Source organism: Manacus candei, unplaced genomic scaffold (genome assembly GCF_025592945.1).
Source record: "Manacus candei isolate 608988 ecotype Guabito, Panama unplaced genomic scaffold, ASM2559294v1 h1tg000005l, whole genome shotgun sequence".
In the NCBI taxonomy this organism is placed as follows: Eukaryota; Metazoa; Chordata; class Aves; order Passeriformes; family Pipridae; genus Manacus; species Manacus candei.
The window spans coordinates 8,857,402-8,881,305 of NW_026138053.1; the positions used below are offsets into that span (position 1 = coordinate 8,857,402).

General features: G+C 39.6%; 1 protein-coding gene across 9 annotated transcripts in view; it reads left to right on the forward strand.

The window, feature by feature from the left end:
- Positions 1 to 23,904, forward strand: part of PATJ (PATJ crumbs cell polarity complex component) — a 139,884-nt gene that overhangs the window by 88,951 nt on the left and 27,029 nt on the right. For all 9 annotated transcript variants that reach the window (XM_051796330.1, XM_051796336.1, XM_051796322.1 and 6 more), the window contains 5 exons: positions 8,074 to 8,146; positions 10,247 to 10,339; positions 14,540 to 14,611; positions 14,919 to 15,036; positions 15,625 to 15,758. In XM_051796330.1, coding sequence (XP_051652290.1) covers positions 8,074 to 8,146; positions 10,247 to 10,339; positions 14,540 to 14,611; positions 14,919 to 15,036; positions 15,625 to 15,758 — 490 coding nt within the window. The remainder of the gene's footprint in view (positions 1 to 8,073; positions 8,147 to 10,246; positions 10,340 to 14,539; positions 14,612 to 14,918; positions 15,037 to 15,624; positions 15,759 to 23,904) is intronic.

Below are 23,904 nucleotides of genomic sequence, written 5' to 3' on the forward strand. Positions count from 1 at the left end.
AAGGAGCACTGGGATGGATTGTGTGGGAGGGAATATGCTAAAACAGCCTTTCATCTGCATAAGAATTACATGCGGGCATTTTTATTTTGCTCCAAGCATGAAAATTTTTCCTCTTTGTATGTGAATTAAAGACACCTGCACACATTCACTCAGAAGTTCAGGAAGTGTTGCTCTTATGACCCTGGGCAGGAGGTCTGGGAAGAAGCTGCCTCTTTCCCAGGACTCACATATGCTTTAATACACTGGAATTTCATAAATGTGTATTTAAGAATAAATTCCAGCTGTGACTTTTGTTGGGCACTTACACCCATGCCATTTTATAATGTGATCTTCTCACTAACATATACAACATACTTGATATTGTTTTATATTCTCTGCTCATCCGCATATTCCCTGTGAACAATGTAATAATCTGTGGGTGAATGCATGTAAATGTGTACATTTACTGGCATGGCTCTGCCTGGTACAGCATACACAAAAATGATGGAAGAGCAACATTAGCACAGTGAGGAATGAGTTGCTATCCTTGGCAGCTCGAGGACGTGGAGGAGATTAATGATCTTGCCTGCAGCTCCTGTGTTACTTTCCCCAGCCATTGAAAATTAAACGTCACGTACCACAACTCACTCACCATTATTTAATTGCATGTGGAACATGTGTCTGGTTGGAAGTTCCAGAGGCAAAACCACAACTTATGAAACCAAAACGCAAGAGTGTGGGCTTCTTGCAGCCTGCCCTGCCGCTCCAAGCACTGCAGAACTCCAGGGAAGGGTCCATGTTAGCTCCACTTGCCATGGATTGAAAATCCTCAGTGCATGTTTTACATAAAGCCATGTAAATTCTTAGCTATAATTCTCCTTTTCAGATTGTCTGTGTAGCAGTGAATTTCAAGGCAAAATTTTATCTTGATGATGTTCAAGAGATATTAGAAATAGATATTGGAAATACCATTGGGTGATTCTCGTTTCCATCGGTAGAGTTTAAAAAAAACCCACCTGATTTCAACTTTTAAGTGCTGCTGCTGATGTTGTAAACTTCTATCTTCACACTTCCCAAGAGCACACACATCTTGTCACTGCTCTTGGCCTTACACTGACAACTGATGTGTCAGTTTGCTCAACCCAGAGAACAGCAATGAAAAGGAATTCTCCCACTGAGAGGATGTCATTTGTAACTGGAGCACTGCCTCTAACATGGGGAGAAAACTGATGTTGCCTTGTTTTTTGATGTATGGTCAAATGTTAACAAAGCCGGGATAGACTGTCTCTCTTAAAAGTGAATTTTAAGGAGAAACAAAAATAATTTTCTTTTCTCATGCAAACTATATTCCATGAGCTGAGTCTATCTTGGTGCTTCCCATTCCTACACCTTAGACCACAAAAACAGTGGATGTTATTGAGTGAAAACATGGGCTGTGGCAGTCCCAGGAGTCTTATCCGTGGCACAGTTCAGTGGAAAAAGTGGGGGTTTTGGCTTTATCAACTATAATATAAAATGGGGATATCGAAATGCCATTACTTAACACAATGTGGTGCCAGCTGGAGTAAATAAGAGCAGCAAGAGGCATCTTGAATCTGCACATGCCTTCAATGGCTTTCCCAGCTGCAAACAAAGTGCTGAGTGTAGCAGGCTGAGCTCTCCTGGTAGGTTTTGCTGCTTGACTGGTTTCAGATATGTTCCTCTGGGCTCTAATGATGTGGAAAGAGCGGGATACCATTACATCTATCATGCTTTGAAAATGATGGAGCCAGTTGCAACAGAAATACTACTGCTTTCCTCCTCCTGAGCGCTGTCATCCCTGAAGCTTCTCCTAAAGGTAGAAGGTGTGTAGAGTAACACAGCCGAAACACATCCTGGAGCATGAAGAGGCCACAGCTCACCATAGCAAAATAACATGTACTGCAGAAGTTGTGAGAGAAATCAATTTGCTCTTCATGTGCATGAAGATATTAATATTTCAGTTTCACCAGTGAAAGACCTGAATAGATTACAGTTTTTCAGAAATACGTCAGTCTGCAACCTGAAAGGTTCCTGCGTGCCTGACTGAGCTGACCTAGGACATAAAAGCCAAACTGGTGAAACTCTTGGTCTGTTCCAAGTGCCCTCTTTGACACCCTGAGGCCTTATTTTCCTGAGATGAAGGATGCTCAGCGATAAGTGTGGTGCTTTTCACTTCGAAGCAGGAAACAGCATCAAGGTTTTTTTATTCCTGCTGTTTCGGTTCATGTGCAGGGCAGGGAGATGTTTCCATAAACTCTTTAATCAGTTGTGAAAGAAGCCCAGAAATTCCTGGGCACAGAAAAGCCTTTCTGTGAGAACTGTAATAACTATCATTAAATAACTTAAGAGAATCACAGAATGGTTTGGGTTGGAAGGGACCTTAAAGATCGCCTCGTTCCAACCCCAAATTTATTTTTTTTCTAGAAAAAGATAAAGAATATAAGGTGACCTCAGCCTTTTTGACTTCTTACTAAGTTACTGAGTTGCCATTTGTGCTATAAAAATCTGTTCACACTTTTTTATATTCAGGTAGTGTTACAATTGCATTCCCACCCTTTCCTTAAATTTTTGCTGATGAGACATAGTGCGGTAACTGTTGTGAGAATCACAGATGTCCCCCTATATTTGAAGGCTTCTCACTCTGGTTTATGAGCATCTTTTCCTCAATTAAGTTGATAATGATTATTTAAAACAGTTGATTTTGGCCAGATTCCAATATATAGGTCTTAGCACAGCCCTGTTTCCCAGTGGTCTCATTAATTACACGAGCTTCTGAAAGCATCTAAAAGATTTGCAGTTACAGTGTCAATATATAGTGTCACTATAGTGGCAATAAGTGTTGTAATGTCTTAGTTACCTTTTGAAATTGTTGGTCTAAATCTCCAACAGGAATTAGCCAGGTAATAGTATCAGAAATGGACATGCTTCTTGTAGGAGTGTCTGTGCCCTAGTTCCCAAAATAGAAAGTGTTTCTATCCGTTGTGGTTTTTGTTCATGCATTGTAAGTCCATCCTTGTAAGATGCATAATAAAACAATATAATTAGATTTTACATCTGTAGTAGGAAATCCAGTTTATATCAGAATGCTCTTTTACAGGGAGAATTTTATGATTCAGCAAATTCAGTGGTTTTTTCCATGCTCAATTAACTGTCTTTAATCTGGTTTAGTACTTCACTGTTGGTATAATAAGCAGATCAAATATAGTTGAATGCTTGAATCAAAGTGAATGCCACTGATTTCAAACCATCCTCCCATTGTGTTCAGTTTTGTGAGTCATTCTTTGGTCTACCTTTATTCTTTAAAAGAAAATTGTCTTGTGCTGTGATGAAACATGAGAAGTGCTTTCAGAGTAAGGGATTTCGCTGATTTAAATACCATCTGTTTGCTGTCCAGAGCCCTCCCACACTGCAGTCATCGTTCTGTTATCTTTGCTTCCTGCTGATGGGATTGTAGCTCCTTGATGAAGCCCACAAATCTCTGTCACCCAACCCCTCCTTCCATTTCCAGGTGTAATTCTAAAGACTATTCTGTTATTTATGGTGGCATGCAAAGGAGAGAGATCCTTCTACTCCAAGGACTGGGAAAGCCAAGACAGTGTCTGGGTTGGCTGTTTAACAATCCCCATTGCTGTGACTTTGTCACTGGTCTTTGCTCTTCTTTTAAAACTTCCATAAGTAACATTTTATGTTATGTACCAATCTCAAATGCTGTCATACTTCAGATAATAATTTCTTGTTTGTTCTAACCTACATAACCCCGTGTGGGCCATGCACTTAAGAGTTAGACTCAGTGAGCCTTGTGGGTCCCTTCCAAGTCAGAATATTTTGTGATAATTGACCATATTTTAATAGTATAAACTCTGTTTTTACTTGCTTTGATTGCTTAGGTTCTTTCATGTGGGAAAGCTTAAAAAGTAAGCCCTTGCCAGGCACTGTGTGTGCAAGTTTGAACATTTCCTGTTTTCTTCAGAACTGTTTCCTCCTTGCTGTCATACACATGTGGGAACAAGCACACAGTTGAGGAAGTTAAGTAATTTGGGCTCTTTCAAACCTTTGAAGACCTAAGATATAGTTTATATGTACATTAGTTGTTCATTTAAAATACCTGGATGCATTTGGCTCTCATGTAGTTAGGAGTGGATGGAGAGGAAATGGAGAACAAGACTGTTCTTGCTGCTAATAGGAGAATTTTTTTGAGAAGATGCATAACACAAAGGTCTTTTTGACCCAGCTGAAGGAATAATCCAGTGTGGCTTCTCAGTGTGCAGCTTTCCTGCAGCTCCTCTTTTCCAAAGGAACTTCTAGAGGGAAAACAAAGATGAGAAAATGCAAGATCCTGCCCGGATTTTTTTTTTTAATTAACAAGCAGGATGTGGACAGTATATGTTTTTAGTAATTTGCAGGACTTTATGTCCTGGTGTCACAAGTAGTGGGAGTTCTAAGGCTTACAGAGCAAATGTTTATTCCCATCGTCCACAGATCTGTTCCAGTAAGATGTCATATCACTTCATACAAGAGTTTTTATTCTGATTCTTCATGTACCTTTTATTCCCAAGAAACATCCACAACCACTTACAAAGCTGTTGTCAAATGATCTCTTAGTGTTCATGAACTGTGTAGTTGCAGATAGTTTGGCAGGAGAATTGTGTCCTTTAGTTTAGACAACTAGAGGACATCTGGACTTCTGTGATTAGTCAGCAGTTGTCAGGAGCCCCCAAAGAGCAATTCTATTCATCCTGTCCTAAATTAAGTCATTTAGGTGCTGGGATTGCCCTTTTGAGTGGCTCTGGTTTAGGATTTGGCTTGGGTTTTGTACTGATCATAGAAGTTTAGACTTGTAGGTGAGGTGCTCTGCTTTAGACAGGCAAGGAATCTCATCCACATTAAACAAGGATTTTCTTGGCATTGCATGACAATGAGCTTGTACCACCACAAACCTGAGGGATGTAAGAGTAAGTAAAATGGAAACCAGAAAATTTTTACAAGGGCAGCAGTGACAGGACAAGGAGGAATGGCCTTTAGCTGAAGGAGGGAAGATTCAGATTAGATATTAGGAAGGAATTCTTTGCTAGAAGGGTCATGAGGCACTGGAACAGGTTGCCCAGAGAGATTTTGGGCTCCCCATCTCTGGTTGGATGGGGCTTTGAGCAACCTGGTCTAGTGGAAGGTGTCCCTGCCCTGGAATTTCTGGGAGGAGTGATGAATTCCTTTCCTACTCAGTTTATGTGGTCCCAAAGAAATTTAAACAGCTCTCTGGTACCCACCCAGGAGGTGGGCTCCTATCCCAGTATCAGATACCAACCAGTCTAGGAGCTGGAATAAGAGCCATGAATGTTTGTAATTTTTGCAGATAATGAAGGGGGAACACCCTAAGCCTTCGTGCTGTATAAATTTCATTTATGTTGCTTTGACTTGAGACTATGAAGCTGTGTCTTGACTGTGAAGGGTTTAGACACCTTAACCCCAAGCAATAGTGAGCACTGGTAACTGAGAACAGCTTTTTTGGAGATGGTTATGGAGCAACTATTGGCAAATACATTGAATTCTCATTTGCAGTCACTGTAATTTGAATATGATGTTCAGACTTCTAAGCTGTCTGCTCCTGCCTCAAAAGAAGATGATTACTCCTTTTAGTTGTAAATAAATTCACATTTTAGTTGAGGACACTTATGGAAGTGGAGAGCAGAAACAGCAATTTATTATTAGATCTGTCACTTTAAAATATGTTCTCACTTTGATTCTGCTTTGAAGCATTCTCCTTTGAAGCAGCATTAAAGTATTTAAATATGTACGAGTCCTAGCAGGGGGAGATTACAAGTTGTGACACTGTGTAACCTTGGGGGGTTTTATATTTTTTCCTTTTTTTCCCAGGGAATTACTGTAAGTGGGTTTTTATTGCTTGAAATAAAAATGGCCATCCATTTAAAGCTGCATAAAGATATTTTCCCACTGATAGAAAAAAAAAAAAGTGTGTCTATATGAAGTCAAAACTAGTTTAGATAATTAATTACATCCCAGTTTGTCAGGAGCTTCTGTGTAGCAATTTTTAGAGTATTTCCTACAAAGATTTATACATACTTTGTTATTTTCTTGTTTAAGTCTAATTGTGAGCTACAGAGTGGGGTTAGTTTTCATGCTGATTGTGCTTTATATAAACTATTATCAGAAAAAACTCTACAGTCAAAGAAAAATTGGGAGGGCTCCGACACCTCACATGGGATGGTTTATTCTTGTAGGTTAGAAAAGCAACATAATGAGATCGATGTCTCACGAAGATAAGAGGAGGGAGAATGTCCTTGCCCAATATGCCTGGCGGGGGAAAATGCACTTGGAAATTGTGAAATGCTGATGAAATTCCTGGGCTTGGTTCCGTGCCTGCCTCAGATGTGTGTCTTGGCCCCATGTCTCTGCATCACGAACCGCGCCGTGATCTGAGCGTGGTTTCCCACTCTTGCAAGGCTTTGAGCAGGGCCAAGAGGAGAGGCTGGGAGCGAGTACAGAAATGAGCAGCACCCAACCAGTCCCTTTGAATCGTATGGCTGTTTGGTTGAAGATAAGTAAATGAATTCACCAGCCTTTGCCTGCAGGATTTATCATTTCAAATGCCTGTGACTCCCATTTGCTGCTGTGCTGAGAGCTATTGATTCACAGTGTTATTTCTCAGTGATCAGAACATGCTTCTGTTTATTAACTTCATGTGTTTTAGCTTCATGTGTTTAACTCTCAAGGGATAAAATAAGACTTTTTTCTTTCAGGCACTTCTGTAAAACGTTTTTAAGCACATTTTAGTCTAATAACTTATTCTAGAAATTAAAGAGGAAAAATCTTGCTTGTGTCACAGTGCCATGGAATGTAGTAAACAGGACCAGAAATCAAACCCAGAAGACTCACTGCATGAAAAGTCATTTCCTTTCATCTGAGAAGCTGTGAAGCAGCAATATTGCTGATTCCTCCTAAAAAGGAGACCTGCAAAAAGGTTGGAGAGGGACTGTTCACAAAGGCATGAAGTGATGGGATGAGAGGAAATGGCTTGAAACTGAATAAGGGCAGATGTCAATCGGATATGGAAGAAATTCTTCCTTGTGAGGGTGGTGAGGCCCTGGCACAGGTTGCCCAGAGAAACTGTGGCTGCCCCATCCCTGGAAGTGTCTAAAAGGCCAGGTTGGATGGGGCTTGGAACCACCTGGGATAGTGGAAGGTGTCTCTGCCCATGGCAGGGGATTGTGATGAGATGAGCCTTAAAGTCCCTTCCTACCCAAATCATTCTATGGTTCTATGATGATTTGCCTTAGATGTTATCACTGAAATCATGTATTACTTGGTTTCATTTTACAGAGGCCAAAAAAATGCAGAGCTAATTCCACAAACCCCATCATTTTAAATGGCAGTTGAGGAAAAACATTAGCAAGGCAGAATACTGTTTAATGAAAAAAAAAATAGGCTTTTGGAAGTCACAAAGTAATCAGATGTCAACTTCAGAAGCATTTTAAAGAGGAGAGAGGAAAAGATGCCATACATCATAAGCATCTTGGTGAAAATAATGCAGGGAGAATCAGTGTTCATCTCCTCTTATCCCTGCATTTCATAACATTTATTCCAAGTTTTTACATTAAATCTTTTAGAAAATACCACAAAAGGAACAAAAAAAAAAAAAGAAAACGCAATCTAATACGTTACAACAGATATTGTATTTCAGTAATGTGGATGTGAGACTATAAACAAGCAGCTTACTGACATGGACACTATTAGAAGAGGCTAACGAAGTGTTAGCACATCCGCTGATGTGTAGGGACCATAAACTCCAACTGCATCCTCTGCTAATCCACACAAAATCAGATTTCCAAAGGATGTGATGTCAGCACGCCCCAGATGAAACTACTGTGGTCCCAAGAAGGGATGTGATCTGTTTGCAAGCAAAGAAGAGCCAAAATGAAGTGCTTTTCTAAGCTTTAACTCTGGTAGGCAACAGTGAATTTTTGTGCTACTGAGAGTAATTTCTTGATGGGCAGAACCAACTCAAAAGGAAAGTTTGTCCATGATGGTTTGGTGTGTAACATGTTCTTTGTTGTACAGGAGTGAAGATGCAGTCAATCAGATGGCTGTTACTCCCTTCCCATTACCTTCAGGCTCCCATTCTTCCATTGAGGTAAGGTTTGTGGGTTGTTATTTTTAATTAGAGATTGCTAAATTAGATAGATTAATCATAATTAGCAGCTCATGATAAGTTCGAGCACCTTGTCTAATTAAACCCTGAATCATAAAATGCGTTGGGTAGAGACTTGACCTAATAGGCTTATTTTCCCCGTCTCTTTTTTATTGATCTCAGTGTTACTGAAAGGCATTAGCAGCAGGTATTAAAGATGTTATTGCTGTACAGGAGGAAGTGTAGGCTTCAAACTAAAACCTTGCATCTCCTAACCTGCTCCTTTTTCAGCTGGTTAGAGTAGTCGTGGTGAGGAACTTTTGCCTAGAACAACCTTCCAGTGCAAAAACTATCTTAGTTTAGTAATGTTACCAGTGTTTTCCATCAGTAGAGTTGCTGCCTCAGGCCCAGTGCAGACTGATTTCTTTCCTGAGCACCGTGAATCCCTGCAGGGTCACCACACTGTTATTATTTTGACATCTCAATGTGACGTAACTAAATTTTCTAGATAAACTACATGCTTAGCCTTGCTGTTGCTTTTTAATTCTATTTCTGTTTGAGCTAATAAAGCAAAAGATGCTTTATAATTAAATTGAGGTTTGGTCTTGCCTTGATGAAATTCATGTGCATTGAACTCCTGGTATTTCCATGAGCATCATTGTGATCCCTCAGCACAGGTCCATGTGAGGTAATGCTGGATGCATCTCCTGTTTGCATCTCCTTGCTTGCTGTTGCATTCCAGGTTATTTTACCACTGATGGCTGTTCCATGCAGGCCTAGTGCTGTACAGTGCAAGAACTGCTTAGATTTTATTTGTATCTGAGTAATATTTGGACATGCTTTGGCTTCTCGTTCTCACCTTCATCCCAGCAGCATGTCCCATGTGCAACTGGTACATTGCAAATTACAGTTTACAGAGTTTGTTTTATTTTTATTGACTCTTTAATACCTGCATTTGTTCCCAGCTTTTTTTAATATTTGTGTCTTCAGGATGAAACAGGAAACTTTGTTTAGGCACATTCTGTGCTGTGGTCAAATAACTGTAATTAGACTCTACCAAAGCCTGTGTTGTGTTTGTCTTTAGAGGGAGATGCTTGTGGGTTGAGTTTCATGCATTAATGGCAAGCTCTTACTATTTACATTATGTTTGTTTTATAAGTAAATGCAGGTTTTTACTTATAGCTAGTATTTTTTTTATTATCTAAAATAAATGTAACCAAAAATAGTGATGTTGTACAGAAGTATGCATTGCTTTCCTTTGGCAGCTCTTCCTGTCTTTAAATAAAGAAAAAAAGCCTTATATCCTGAAATTATATCTTCAAATGTCTTTGAAATAACCGAATAAATATTTAACATTGTGTCTTATGTGCACCCTGCGTGTAGCTTGTCAGATCACATTAAATAGCCTGGCTGGTGTAATGGAATATCAGGGTGCCATAGTTACCATCTATTATTGTGTTAGTTTCCTTCGTCTTATCTCTTTATCTTCATCTGATCTCTTAATATTCATCTTATGCACTTCAATGTAAAATGTCTAATGAAAATTCAGAAATAATTTTGTTTCTATGACTGAAGGTATTGAAAATTTATTTTTTGCAGATAGTTCATTTTTCTTTGCAAGAGAGAACAGCTCCAAATTTGGATCAATTATTTTAAAATTAAGTAAATCAAACTAATAGATAAAAATCTTTCCAAATTCGGGACCTGGTTGGTTTAAAAAAGGGAATGAGAATCAGCATGTTAAATTTTACATGTAACTCAATTAGTGATACTTTAGACTAGGCAGGTTTAGATGGGATATTGGGAAGAAATGGAGGGTGGTGAGGCTCTGGCACAGGTTGCCCAGAGAAACTGTGGCTGGCCCATCCCTGAAGGTGTCCAAGACCGAGTTGAACGGGGCTTGGAGCAACCTAGTGGGATAGTGGAAGGTGTCCCTGCCCATGGCAGGGGGTGGAATGGGATGATCTTCCAACCCAAACCATTCCATGATTCTACCAACCTGTTCAAACTAGGCTTCCTGTAATGTGCTGAGTATGAAACAGAGATATCGAGGAGGCCTCTTCATACATCTGTTTAAAAACTCTTGTCAATCCTTTCCCCCAGGATCATGGTGGCACTGGACCTGCAAGTGGTGATGAAGACCCAAGTTTGGAAGTTGTCATGAAAAGTTTGACTGATGAGGAATCCAACAAAGCTGTAAGAGACTTAAAACAACATTTAATCATTGATTAGAGCTTAGGAAATGGAGGCTCACTGGCTTGATTGCTTTTCTCTGCTTTTTTATTGGAGCGTTGCAGCACTTATGTCAAAAAATACCCAGTACAGGTAAAAGCAAGTTCTCAACTTTACATACACAGACTGTTTTAATGAACTAAGCAGTCAGTATAATTTGTTAAAATATCGAGATAAGAGTTTTCATGTAGCCTTTTGGCCCTCTCTTGGATTCTTGGTGAGTGAAGGCATTGAGTTTCCACTCCTGCCATCCATGTGTGACAAGCTTCAGAAAAAAGCCTGGTTTGTAAATTGTATTCTTATTTATATTCATAGCTTCATAAATTCTAAGGCCAAAATGTCTATTATCATAATCTAGTCTTGCCTCCTGAATAACACAGCTATAGAGTTACTCTCAGCAATTTCTACATTAAGCTCATAACTTGTGGTTTAATGTGGGTCTGTCAGTGTGCACTGTAATAAATACTCAACTTCTCATTGATACAGATGGAGCTTTTTGTTGTTTAATAGGTCGGGATTGTGCATTATCAGAAATCTGAAAGTCCTTCAGGGTGCAGCTCTAATCTCTTTTTTTTGGACTCTATGTTAAATAAAGTTTAAAATGGAAAACTACTAAACATAACTAACCTAGAGGTGCCTAAAATTTGCTGAGGCAGATTTTTTACCCTTCTCCTGTTTCAAGGAGTGCATTGGCTGAGACTTGCTGTGCCTGCGCAGTCTGTATGTGTCCTCAGCTAAGAAAACCTGACATTTTTGGATGGTTTCTCTTTTACGTATTTTCTTCCTGCCCCATCATGTCTTTTGCAGAGTGTCCTGGGTTTTGCAAATATAAATTGAATATACATAATGTTCTGTAGCTAGTAAGTAATTAATGAGTCTGTGAACTCCAAGAGTTAGAAAGTGTTATGTGCTATTCAGTCATTAGAATTAATCACCATGGATTGATTTATGTTCCTAATGGATTACAAAGAAGTTGAATTATTGCTATTTGGTAGCTTTGTGCACAGTCCTTTGATAGGCTGGAATATAAATGAATCAGAGTTTTATTGTATGTATTTACAGGTGTTATTCACCTGATTTTATTAGAGTTCTTGCTCAACTTGGCAAGAAACTTTAGAGAATTTACAAGGTAATATGAGAAATTGCTTAAAGACTGAAGTGGATAAAAATATATAAAATCTCTTATACAAAAATGAACTCTTGTTATAAGCTATTGTGCTGTGCAGCTTTTTGAATAATATTAGAGGAGGAAAAAAATTGCAGCAATCCAAGAGAGGTGTGGAGGGAAGATACCTCTGGAACAACAGGAAACCCAGTATATATTGGCAGCTTCTTTTCAGACTTGAAGCAAGAAAGAAGGGAACTGTGAAGCCAAAAGGTAGGAGTTGAAAAGTTAAAAAAAAAAAAAAAAAAGATGAGTTGTCCAAAATAGAGCAGTGGCAGGAAGGTAAGAGAAGACAAAGGTCTTCATTCAGTGGATATTTGCTTAGAGGTGGCTCGCTAATTTCTCCATTAAATAAACACTATTGAAAAGTTTAGGGCTAGGAGGTGGATTTAGAAAAGTATTGGAATGTCTATAGATCCAACTGCTTGTTCCATAACACCTTCAGTTGGGCCAGACCTTGGTTTAGGAGTATAAATGGATGAAAAATAGTGGCAAAAGGCAGTTTCGTAATTTCAGTTGTCTTTCCATCAGGATTTTAAAACTACATGGCAAATATTTCTGAGTGTATCTTAAGTTCAGTAATACTGATGGTTGTGATTGTTCCCTTCTGACTAAAAGGAAGTGGGTTTGTAGTCACACTGGCACTAAGACTCTGACACAGCAGAGCAGCACAAGAAAGCTCAGTATTTTGGGGAAAAGAGATTTCTCTTGCAGTCTTTAGTGACTGTAGAGGCAAAAGAAAACCCAGTGCCTTGTTTTTCAGAGCATGATGGTTGTTACTAGAGCCTCAGTGCTACTTCACTGTTGTTGTTGAATTTCTCAGTCATGTGTCAGGAGAAATCAGGAATGTAAAAGTCAACAAGTAAGATCAAGTTCACTGAGTAAATAAAAAGTATGTGCTTATCAGCAGAGATCTTCCACAAGTATGTACAGCTCAAAGCATGGGCAGGATGTCTCACCAAGTGACAACTGTAATAAAAGGAAAACTAAAAAAATTCGCATCGTTCTTCATTCATCTGTTGCTGATAAATTTGTCAGTCTCTCCCAACATACTCTTTGTTGTCACTTCATCACTTTAAAAGCTATAAAGTTCTATAATGGACATCATTGTAGACTTGGATGATAAGAAGGGGGAAGGAAAACAACTTTACTTCTGAACTGGAGCCAGTGGAAGTGTTAGGCAAAGTCTGAGTGTTTATTAGCTGAGGTTTGAGGTGGCCTGAGAGAAGGTTGTGGATTTCTGAGGACTGGAGCAATCTCACTTTCCACGAAGTGTTGTTGGAAGAGAATTGATATAAGAGGGCTTTGAGATGTTCTGGAAAGTTTTAATTCAACAAAGGTAAATATGGTATGTGAAAATGGATTCATTTTCCTTTAAAGATTTGAACCTGGAAAAATAATGTGTCTTTACCACAAACAGAAAACACAATCTTGAAACATTGGCAAAGAGGAGGAGCTTTGTGAAAATGCTTTTGGATGGATTTGAGGGGTTTAAATTAGATTAAATCAGTCGGTTGCAGGCTTATGACAAATCCTGAGTGTCCAATTTGGTGCTTATTTTATTCAGGTACCTCCACCACAGTCTTAGTTAAAAGATTAGAGAGATGTAAAGATGATGCTTGGTGTTTACTCGTTGTTCAAGATGAAGTTTCAGATTTCAGTCACATATCACAATGAAAAAGGGAAGTCTGAAATAATTTTTCATTGCTCACTAAAACAATCTCTCAGAAAATGACAAAGCAGTCTTCCCATTTCTCCCCTGACACCTCTGATAATACAATGAGATCACCACTTTATCTTTTTTCCCGTTATCCATTTGGATAATTGTTAGAGTTGTAGAACTACAACTTGGAGAAAAATGCAGGGGAAAAAAGAAGATCCTGTGGGACTTGGCATCATTTAACATAAAACTTTAGCAAACAAGGCCAGTATTTTCAAGCTTGGTTACCTAAAATTTGATTTGCCTTTTTTTTTTTTTAATGTATGAATTGTCATCTTAATTAGAAATTCTTTTGAGATGCAGAATATCTCTGTTGTCTTTTGAAGCTGGTACTCAGCTTTTCTGCAAACAGGGCTGTTTATCAGGGTTTTTAACATCGGGGAAGATAACTGATACTGGAATCAAAGTGACCCCAGTTTGGCTATGAGCTAACGAGGGAGAACACTGTAACTATCTGGAAGCAGTTGTAGAAGTAAGAGATAAAAAATATATTTTAGTGGTTTGCAAGGATTCAAAAAGAAATAAGGCTACAAGTGGAGCCTGTGATTGAAATACCATTGTTGGAGATCTTAATAATGAGGCCGGAGGATGCATTTTAAGCAGTTATTTTATCTAAGAGTACCAAAAAGGGAGGGGGAGAGAGCAGATGACTTTGAGCCCTGTTCTGCTGTGGGCACTGAGGGGAATTGCTGTCCTGGTCATTCCAGAGGACACACTTCCTTCTTCTATAGAGCTTCATGTTGCTCTGGAGCAACATAGAGCACATGTGATAATCTCCTCCCTGAAGGTCCCTCCCTTACGTTGTATGGCTTCAAAACTGTGGGGTGTGTTTTTAATAATTCCTCTGTTCACACTGGATTTTTCTCTTCTCATTTTGGATTTCAGCTTTGTTTGGTGCTGCAAATGGACTTACACAAAGAAATTATAGAATCTTAGAACCCAACTCAAATTCTAGGTTTGCCATGGGCAGGGACACCTTGTACTAGACCAGGTTGCTCCAAACCCCATCCAACCTGGCCTTGGACACTTCCAGGGATGGGGCAGGCACAGCTTCTCTGGGCAACCTGTGCCAGGGCCTCACTACCCTCACAGGGAGGAATTCCTTTCCAATATCCCATCTAGCCCTGCCCTCTGACAGTGGGAAACCATTCCCTCTTGTCCTGTCACTCCAAAATATCACTGCATTAGCAGAGAATCATCATTTTGAGTTCTGGAGGATATTTTATTTAAGCTAAAGAGACATTTTCAATGCACCTAACTTTCTTTTTTTCTTTTTTAGGATGTGAAACATAAAGCTGAGAAACCAGTGGTGGCAGATGAGCAGGAAACAGAGGAGCAGCTCCCAGAAAATGTACGGTTGTTTAGGAAAATATCTTTGTGTTTATGTTAACCAGAAAGGGAAGGTTCTGAGGGCTTCATCTAGTTGAAGAGTGAGTGATTTATGAGGGGAAGGGGCTAACTGGGGAGACATTAAAATAATTTTATTGGTGGAAACTTGAAAAATTACTTCTTTTTAAGTATGTGGAAATTGCTTATTTTCCTTCTATTAAGTTTGAGGATTTAGTAAGGTATGATAATGAACAGCTAATGATAATATCAACTTAGTGTGCTATTCTATGACTGATAACTGATCTCTCTTGCTTCTGCTTTGCTTTTAGGACCTCAACCAGATCAAACAATCTAAATCTTCAACTAAAGTGCCAGTCAGCTTACAGGAGATACCCCTGGAGCCAGCACCTACTTACCTTTCTCCAGAGGCAGAAGTCACCAGCCGTAGTATGAACCAGTTCTTTTTTTCACAATATAGTGTATTTTTAATACCTTAACCCAGGATGGATGTTTCCATTTTTCTTTCCAGATAACTTTTACTGAGATTTTTTTTTCTTTGAACATCCAATGACCTATTTTTTTATAGTGTTTGTATTTTTCTCTCATTTTACAGTTTTTGAGAGCTTGAAGGTGTCTTTGCTTGTTTTTCTTGACTTCTACGTACGAAGGTCTTGTTCCTGTTTTTGAGTAAAGTGCAAGTCAAGACAGTTTGGGAAATTTGTCTGTTCCATGGTACTGGAATATGTACTTATCTGTCCTGAATTGATCGGGACCCCTTGCCATCGTGATCTGAATTGTCTAGGTTTTAACTGAATTAGATGTGCTCCCAGACGTTTACTCTGAACATTTACTTCCAGAACTGAAGTTGTTCTGATTTAAAGAATTCAGAGGTGACTCAGAATAGCCCTCTAGTTCAGTTGTTTAAAATTAATAGGAAAATATGAGCTTATTAGTTGTTGTTGTACAATTCCTTTGGTGGTTTTAATTTTCTTATTGTATAGTGTAACTTATTTTTTTACCTTTTTATGGTCTTAGGTGTCTTTCCACCTCCACTGCCTGTGGATCCAGCAACATGTCCCATAGTTCCAGGGCAAGAGATGACTATAGAGATATCTAAGGGTCGGTCAGGCCTGGGACTCAGCATCGTTGGGGGGAAAGACACTCCACTGGTGAGTTTCTATTAATCTAGTATTTGCTGTCCTTTTTAAAGAATAGCAGGCAAAGACAAAGAAAACATGGAAAATAATAATGCCCTTAATGTCTAATTGCTGTAATGAGTTGTTCAGGACAGGGAGGACAAACCAACAACTCCAGTCTCCAATAATAATTGATAGTTTTGCCTTTTATCAGATCAGTTGCTGTTCCTGTTTAAATTGAAAGGTTTATGTTTCAGTAATGCTTTCTGCTATGGTCAGAGGTTACAAGTGTATATTCTTTTATTTAACCATTATGAATTAAGAGTTGCAAGCAGGTAAGTTACCAGAATGGTTGGACTAGAAATTAATGGTGCAGAGGCAGAGCTGCTTCAGCAAGGTTAACACCTCTGTCTGGAGAGCAGAAATGCTTAGTAGTTGTTTAAATAAACTGTGATTTATTTGCTTGACAGCAAAGCCCTTGCTGAACAGAGGTAAACCAAAGGTAATCTTTTATTGTTTTCTGTGTCTTTTGGCTTAATCTGCCTCTTGGATGTTCTGTTTATTAAACAAATATCTTCAGATGAATTAAAGCATATCAATTCAAGTGTAAGCTCAACAAGTTGGTTGCTAAACCCTTCTCTGCCTCTGCTCTTGCTGTTTCCTCTCCCTTTTCCATTTAAGAGAAATTATGCTACAGTGTAAAAGATGCCAGATTGGGTTTTTTGAATGTCAGATTCAGTTCTTTCAGTAAACAATTCTACTGCCGAGATATCTTTACTGGATTCTCCTGAATCCCCTGCCACAGAGACACTTCAGGCAGTGGAGCCACTCTGGTACATGCAGATGGTCCCCAAAATATCATAGTGGGGTGTCATTAAGCCATGAAGTGCAGTGAATGTCAGCAGGTACAGATAATTTCAATGTAGCAGTCCTCTTCCAAGAGACCAAGAAAAAAAGAAGAAAAACAGTTCAAAGGAAAAAAGAAAGGAAATTGAAAGGAAAAAGACAGTTTTGTTTTGCAAAGTGTAGGCTGTACCTTTTACAGCATTGAAACTGAAATTGGAAAAAGTTCAGCTTTTGGTCCCGTTTATCCCGGTCTCCAATTATGCAGAGTTAGGTTGAATTGCTCTGTTTCACATAGAGATGGAAATGAGTTATGTTGAAGGCTTAAATCAGCCTGTATGGTTTTCACTCTCTCCATCCATGCACAGTTTTGTCCCAGTCCCTTTTTTGTCAGGCTCCTTAGTGTTGAGTAAATTCAAATAAGTTGCTCAGTGTTAGTCATCTCCCTGCTTTTTCATTTAACTGGAATTTGGAAATAATACATAGCAGTCTGTCAGACACAATATGGTGCTTGTCTTTCATGAGATTTTAATACAAATAAATGAAAATTGTAAATAGCTGCTTTACAGAGCAGATGAGAAAAATGCAAAGGATTTTATTCTTTAAATTGAGTAAATGGTTTTCGTTAAGTGTTGTACTTCCATTAGTTCATTCATTAAAGTGTCCTCGTAGGAATTGATTTTAAAAATCTATGCACTTGAGTGCCGTAACTAAACCTATGAAGGGAGGGAGGTCCAACTTCCCACTTTCTGATCCTCGACTTACAGGACGTACCAAAATGAGTCCCTGTTTCTTTTCATATTTCTGAATCTGCTCATTCAAAGGCAAGAAATGGTGTTTCATAAGGAACAATTTGCTTTTGGGAAACCACATTCTAATCTGACCATTTGCCATGTGCAGAGACCCTCTCTGGGATTCTCCATAACTTGCTTATGCAAAATGGTCTGTGCAAACCTTTCTCCTCAGGGCAGGCACTCAGGGTTGTGTCTTTAATGAGATCCAAGAATCCTAGAATAGTTTGAGTTGGAAGGGACCTTCAAGATCATCCAGTTCCAACCCCCTACCATGGGCAGGGAACCTCCCATTGCACTGCTTTGTGCTTCTGATCTCCCCCAAATTACTTTGCTGCCTTTCCTTTTCTGCCATGAAGTCAGAAAACCTTTTGTAAAGAGTTGAAGTTCACATGATATAACAGAGAGTAAAAGCAAATATTCCTCAGGGCTATAGGGAAGTTTCTGTCTTGCTGAATTTCATGGTTTAGAGAGGAAATGTAACAAAATAGGTACATGGAATTGAGTGATGTATTTGTCTTGCTCTCTGTCATTTGTTTTTAACTCAGTTATATAGATGGACATCTTTTGTAGTTTAAAAAAGGCACAGTGCAGAGAGATTAGAATGAAGCTATCATTGGCTTCAGCAGTTTGGAGTTTGGTTTTTTAGCTATTTTTGAATTGTCAGATCAAGGTTAGAAGGAATGGGAATGGCACCATTTATAGTCCATCTCTGCAGGCAGGAAGCAGGAATGTCTTTGGTACTCTTGTAGTTCTAATAGATGACACATACAGAGATGGGATGCCCTGATGGGTCCATGGAAAAATGCTCCATCCAGGAAGGGAAAAGTCTTGGCAAAACAGGGAGCAGGAGCAGTGTCTGTGCTGCACAGCTGCAGGAGCTTTTTCTTTTACCTTTTCTTTTTCCTCTGAGAAAACAAGACATGAACACCCGCTTCTCTTCCTTCTTTTTCTACTGAGTTCTCTTTATTTTGTGCCTGCACAGGTGTGTAAGTGCCTACAAAACCATGAAGGATATGAACCCCAGTTGCTAGGATTTCAGAAGTAATTTATCGATATGGGGGAAACCAGGAATGCTGCTTCTCAGAATTTGTCATATCTAAAGTGGACATGCCAAGAGTATAGATGTATTAAAATGCACTTGGTCTGAAAATACTGAGTGCTGGTACTCAACAGCAGCTCACATGGGATGGGAAAACTCTCTCAGAATATTTTATGTCTTTCTTTAGCACAAGATGCACATGCCCAGCTTTTGGAATAATAAATCTGGCAGCTGGGGACAGACTGCTTCAAAATGAAATATAGAGTACAACTTTTAAGGCATAACCTCAGGAATCTCATCAGGAATCACCAAGTAGAGGCTTGAAAAATACAGGCTGTGAGCAGGGAGGTTAATTTGTTCAGGAGGTTGGAAACTAGTGTCTTAACCCCTGTGAAATGGTTTTTGGTGAGATGTCCATCCCATTAAGCTCAAAACTCTTTCCAGTCACAGGTATTCTAGGCAAGGTCTGGGGTTGTGTGTTTGGGGAGCAGGAGAGCATCAGTTGAAAGGATGTGTGTTTAGAAAAGACATGGGGAAAGGAGGATTGTCCTTAAAAATTGTCTCCATGTTGTTGATTTTCAGACTGCTATAGCCCTTAGCAGTTCTATTTCATTTTACTCTAAGCGTTGATATTTTTTAATATTTTTTTTCTTCACTCTCTTTTATTTCACCTTCCCACGTACCCCTGAGAGAACACAACACATGGCCTCTGCTTTAAAGCAATTGAAGTGCAGAGTGGAGCTGGCTGAAGCACACGGGCTTTCAATTTGTGAGAAGGTTTTTTTCTTGGTTGTAGTCCAATCAAACTTGTAAAAGTAACCTCAGAGTGGGAATTTAAAATAGAAAAAAAAAAAAGTGTTTTCGGAAACATCCCAAAATGAGGTTTGAGGCCCTAGTGCTGCTCCTCAGGACACCTCCTGCCCTCTTGTCCCCCCTGAATTGTGTATAAATGGTTGTCAGCCCCACTGCTGCTAATAGCAGCTGTAAACCTGACAGGGGTGTCATTGTCACCTGGCAGCTGCTGGTGCTCCCAGGACGCCTGAGCTGCTCCAGCTGCGATATGCCTGGGATTCATGGCAACTGTAGACCCCTGAGCTGGGCAGGACCCTCGTGCCTGGGCCTGGACAAGCTATGACTCTTAGTTACATGTGGGGTTCAGCTTCAGATTTGCATTCATGGCAGCAAGCCAGTGTTGGCATGGCCAGCTATCCCTGGGCTGCAGAGCCCTGGACCCTGTGAATCCGGGACTAATAACCAGTCCTTTGGGATACAGGATACAGGACTGGCAGCATCAGATAGTCCCGTTGTTCACCATAAATTTAGGAAATGTTCCTTAGTTATTCTGCTTTTGATTCGTTGCATTCTGTATAAGGCAATTCTATATAAGGCAGTTTCAAGGCAAATAATTTAGTTTCATACAACAGGCTTTTTCCTCTGAAACTGTTTTGCCGTAAAGTTTCTATGAGATTTTCATCTTCAATCCTCAGAGAACAGGATGTACAAGGAATTGTTTTAAAAAGGAGTCCTAGTACTCCTCCAAATGGCGTGTGAGATTTACCCAGAGAGGTTGTGGCTGCCCCATCCCTGTAAGTGTTCAAGACCAGGTTGGACAGGGCTTGGAGCAACCTGGTCTGGTGGAAGGTGTCCCTGCCCATGGTAGGGGGTGGAACAGGGTGGGCTTTAAGGTCCCTTCCAACACAAACCATTCCATGATTCTATGAAATCTGGACCCCATTATCACCCCAGCGTGGGTGAATGCTGCCGTGTCTTGTCCAGTTAACAACTTGCAATGAGCCATTTTCTATAAACCAGGACTGTTAATTTACAGGGATTTGATTCTTGGCAGTACATGGAAAAAGCATCTCTCTAAAATACAAACATTTTCTTAGCAGGGTGGGAGCACTGTTTTGCTTCCAGCTGAATAATTTAGTAATGGTCAAGTTGATTACTGGTAGTTATTGGCTCTGTCTTTGCTACCTGGGTGATTAAGATGCTCAGGCGAGCCGGAGGGTATTCAGACTTTTCAAGGCTGGTACAGGGATGTTCCGTCCAGGCAGGGTTAGAGAGCCCTGGGAGGGAGAAATGTTCAGAGGCTTATCTGGGGCTTGAAATCACAGCTAAGTGCTGGACAGGCACCTATGATATAAAAGATTGAAGGGACTGTAACCTGGGGGCTCCCTGGAGGTGAAGTGGGTAGGAAGTGGTCATTGCCTGAACCTTACACAGAAAAACATACTTTATCCTGTGTCTTTTTTGTTGAAAACAACAACAAACCTCTTATGCTGGATTTTTTATACTGGGTTGTCTACTTTGAATTTGGTAAATTTTCTTTTTGTACTTTTGCTTTCAGCTGACTTTAATAGAAAGCATTTTTAAGGCACTTAACAGACTTGAAGGTACTCCACCAGTAAAAGAAAGTGATCCATAAAGGCAGGGAACTGGAACACTTGAGAGTGCTCCAGAAAGTAACAGAATATACTTGTGCTCAGCTAACATGAGTTGGTGTGAGAGCTGGTAACACTGGAGTTGGGGAGGAAAAAGCTGTTCTAATCATGTGGGTTAGCCCAGAAGGTTTTCTGGCTTGCAGTGGAGCTGTGTGATGGTGGGGATGCAGCTTGACAGAAGAATATTTAGATTCATTCTGTCAGTCCAGGTGAGTCATACCTTGAATAAACCCCATCTGTTAAGGAAGGGCAAGGGAATAATCAAGAAAACTGTGTCTTGAAATTGCAGCTGTTCGAGACACGATGTTTGCCCCCGGAGCTGTGAGGGCTAATTACCTTGTGAGGGCTCCACGCTGCCAAGATCAGGTTGTTCCTATACCAAAGCCAAGCCTAAGAACTCTGTTTTGTGCTATGCTGCAGTCAGTCAGCAGTGGGGACCTGCCTAAATGTGACTTCTGTGTTACTAAACAAGCGGATTCTCCCTTGGTTAAGTTTTTATCCCTCCCTCCCTCCCATCTCAGTTTTATTTAGATTCAGGCAAAAATGTCTTCATCAGGTACAGACAACTGATGTCTGAGCGATTCTGTAGACAGTCATCAAATGCAGCTGAGACTGAAACTGTTTGAGTGAAATATGCTTACCTTGTAACTCCAAATGAAAAGGAAGACATTGGCCTCCAGAGGGTTTCAGCAATATATTGGCTATAGATACTGTTGCTGTTAAATCTACCACACAGTGAATGGAACAATAGAATGAAAAATGGGAATAGAAGTCTTGAGTTTTTAATTGTGGCTTGGGTATTGTAGAGGAAAAGTTTGCGGTTGGGAGAGGAAAAAAATGCAATCTCTTCTAAACCAACATTTATAAAGCAGAAGGCAATTTACTGACAGAGTGGTAAATGCAGTTAGCTTGAAATTGTGAGGAATTGCTTTGACTCCTGCTTGGATAATGTTAAAATGAAGTTGGTGGATTCATCATCATTCCAGAAGGACGTTAGCTTACAAGAGCATGAAAAACCCAAACTGCTTTGTACATGAGTTATCACAAAAGGGAATTAGGGCAGTAAGTTTTGCAAATCATGTCTTTGATGGGTCTTTGGCAAGGGTTTAGCTGACGGGATGGCTTGCTGGTGTAGCAGTCCCTTGCTTGAAGAAGCTGGTGTCTTCCAGGAATGTAAATCAACCCTAAAATTTAAGCTGACAATATACAAAAGCAGTAGGACCTGTCAGAATGGACTTCAGGAGGATCCTGGCTGCTGCTGATTGAAACCGCTGGTTTTTGGCTTCCTGTGTCATACACACTCAGGATCTCATGCATTCTTTATAACCTGTGCTATGCACTGTACTCTACAAACTTTCCTTTTTTTTAAATTTAATAAAATAATGAGAGTGAGAGGGCTAAGGTTTTAATATGTCGTTCTGTGTTTTATTATTCCCTCTAAAATGAGCATGTATACTTTTTGAAAAACTTTGGTTTGCTTTGGCATGTGATTCACAGGAACATTGCTCTTTCTATCATTTTGACTTAAGTCATATATTTTTACACTAAACATCTTATTACCTTAGTTTTATTATTTCAGAATCAAAGGAGAGCTTGCAAATGTCTATGACTGCAGAGCGAAAGAATGTTAATGAATAGTGCCATTGAATTTTCAGGTTTTAGCTTTTCTGATCTTAGAGAATATAACTGTAAGCAAAAATATTATGCAAGCTGAATAAAATTTAAATAAATAGGGACCAGATGTAACTATAGGGGCCTATAAAATGTAATACAAATACTATCCGCTTCCTTAAAATAAATCTGTATTTTAGTATGAAAAATTATATTCATATTGATATTGTGGATTAATCTTTTTTATGGAAGTTGGCAAGTGAACATCATCTCTTACAAGGGCTTGTTCTTAAATGGGAAACAGACCTTTTGTTTTAACCTTGAGTGGAGCAGTTTCTGGGTCTCGTGCAATGTAAAGCATTTTTACATTAACACGGTAATACATTTTTACATTCTACAGCCTGTTTTACTGCAGTAGTGTTTGGCTTAGGATTTTGGGTGCCTGTTAATGGTTTGTGAACACTAGGAATGGCAAAATACTGGAGTGCTAGAAGGAGGGATTATACAGCACGATGCATTAGATAAACTCCTTTAAGAAGTCAAGTGATTTGCTTGGGCTTGACCTTCAGCTTTCGTTGCTGAATCATTATCTTTTAGATTCCATTTAGATCTGCAAATGGAAGATCATAGATCATAACATAACTGTTGTCATTTCCTCTGCCTACAAGTAACCAACAGCTGGATTTGTTTTAACTACTGAGAGATTCTTGCATGGGGCTAATTCTCCAGCAAAACTCACTGTGCAACCAGTTGATTTCTACTTTATCTGCGAACCAGCCTGTAAAAATGAAATGGCAATTTTACTGCTCCGGACAAAGTATTACAGAAGTTGAAAAGGAAATAACTGATGCTGTTGTACTTGCCCTGGGAAAGAGATAAATCTGTAATCCTGAAGTCAGCAAAACCCCTTGCAGTGTTATTATCTTTTATAATGATAATTTAGTATAACATTTGTAGCTATGTAGGAAATTAGTTGGAAATGTGTAATGTTAGCTTAGGAAAACACAACTTTATCAACTAAATCAGAAAACGTCTTTTCCCGAGTGTTGTTTTATATGCAGTTCACTTTTTGTCCTCCTCAGGAAAGTACTCTAATCCATGCAGAAAGCTTCATTCCTTACACCAAATACATAATTATGGTCAGTGGTAAGATTCATTCTCCTAACTACAGACCAAACTGAGATACAGGCACATAAAATTCATGTAATTTCAACAGTTTGCCGTGCCTGCTTTCTAGCACTGCCCAACCATGAGGGTTCTGAAAAATGGCCTTAAGATGAAGGAGGGTAAGTTTAGATTAGAGAAAGAAATTGTTCCCTGTGAGGGTGGTGAGGCCCTGGCACAAGTTGCCCAGAGAAGCTGTGGCTGCCCCATCCCTGGAAGTGTCCAAGGCCAGGTTGGACAGAGCTTGGAACAACTTGGTCTAGTGGATGATATCCCTGCCCAGG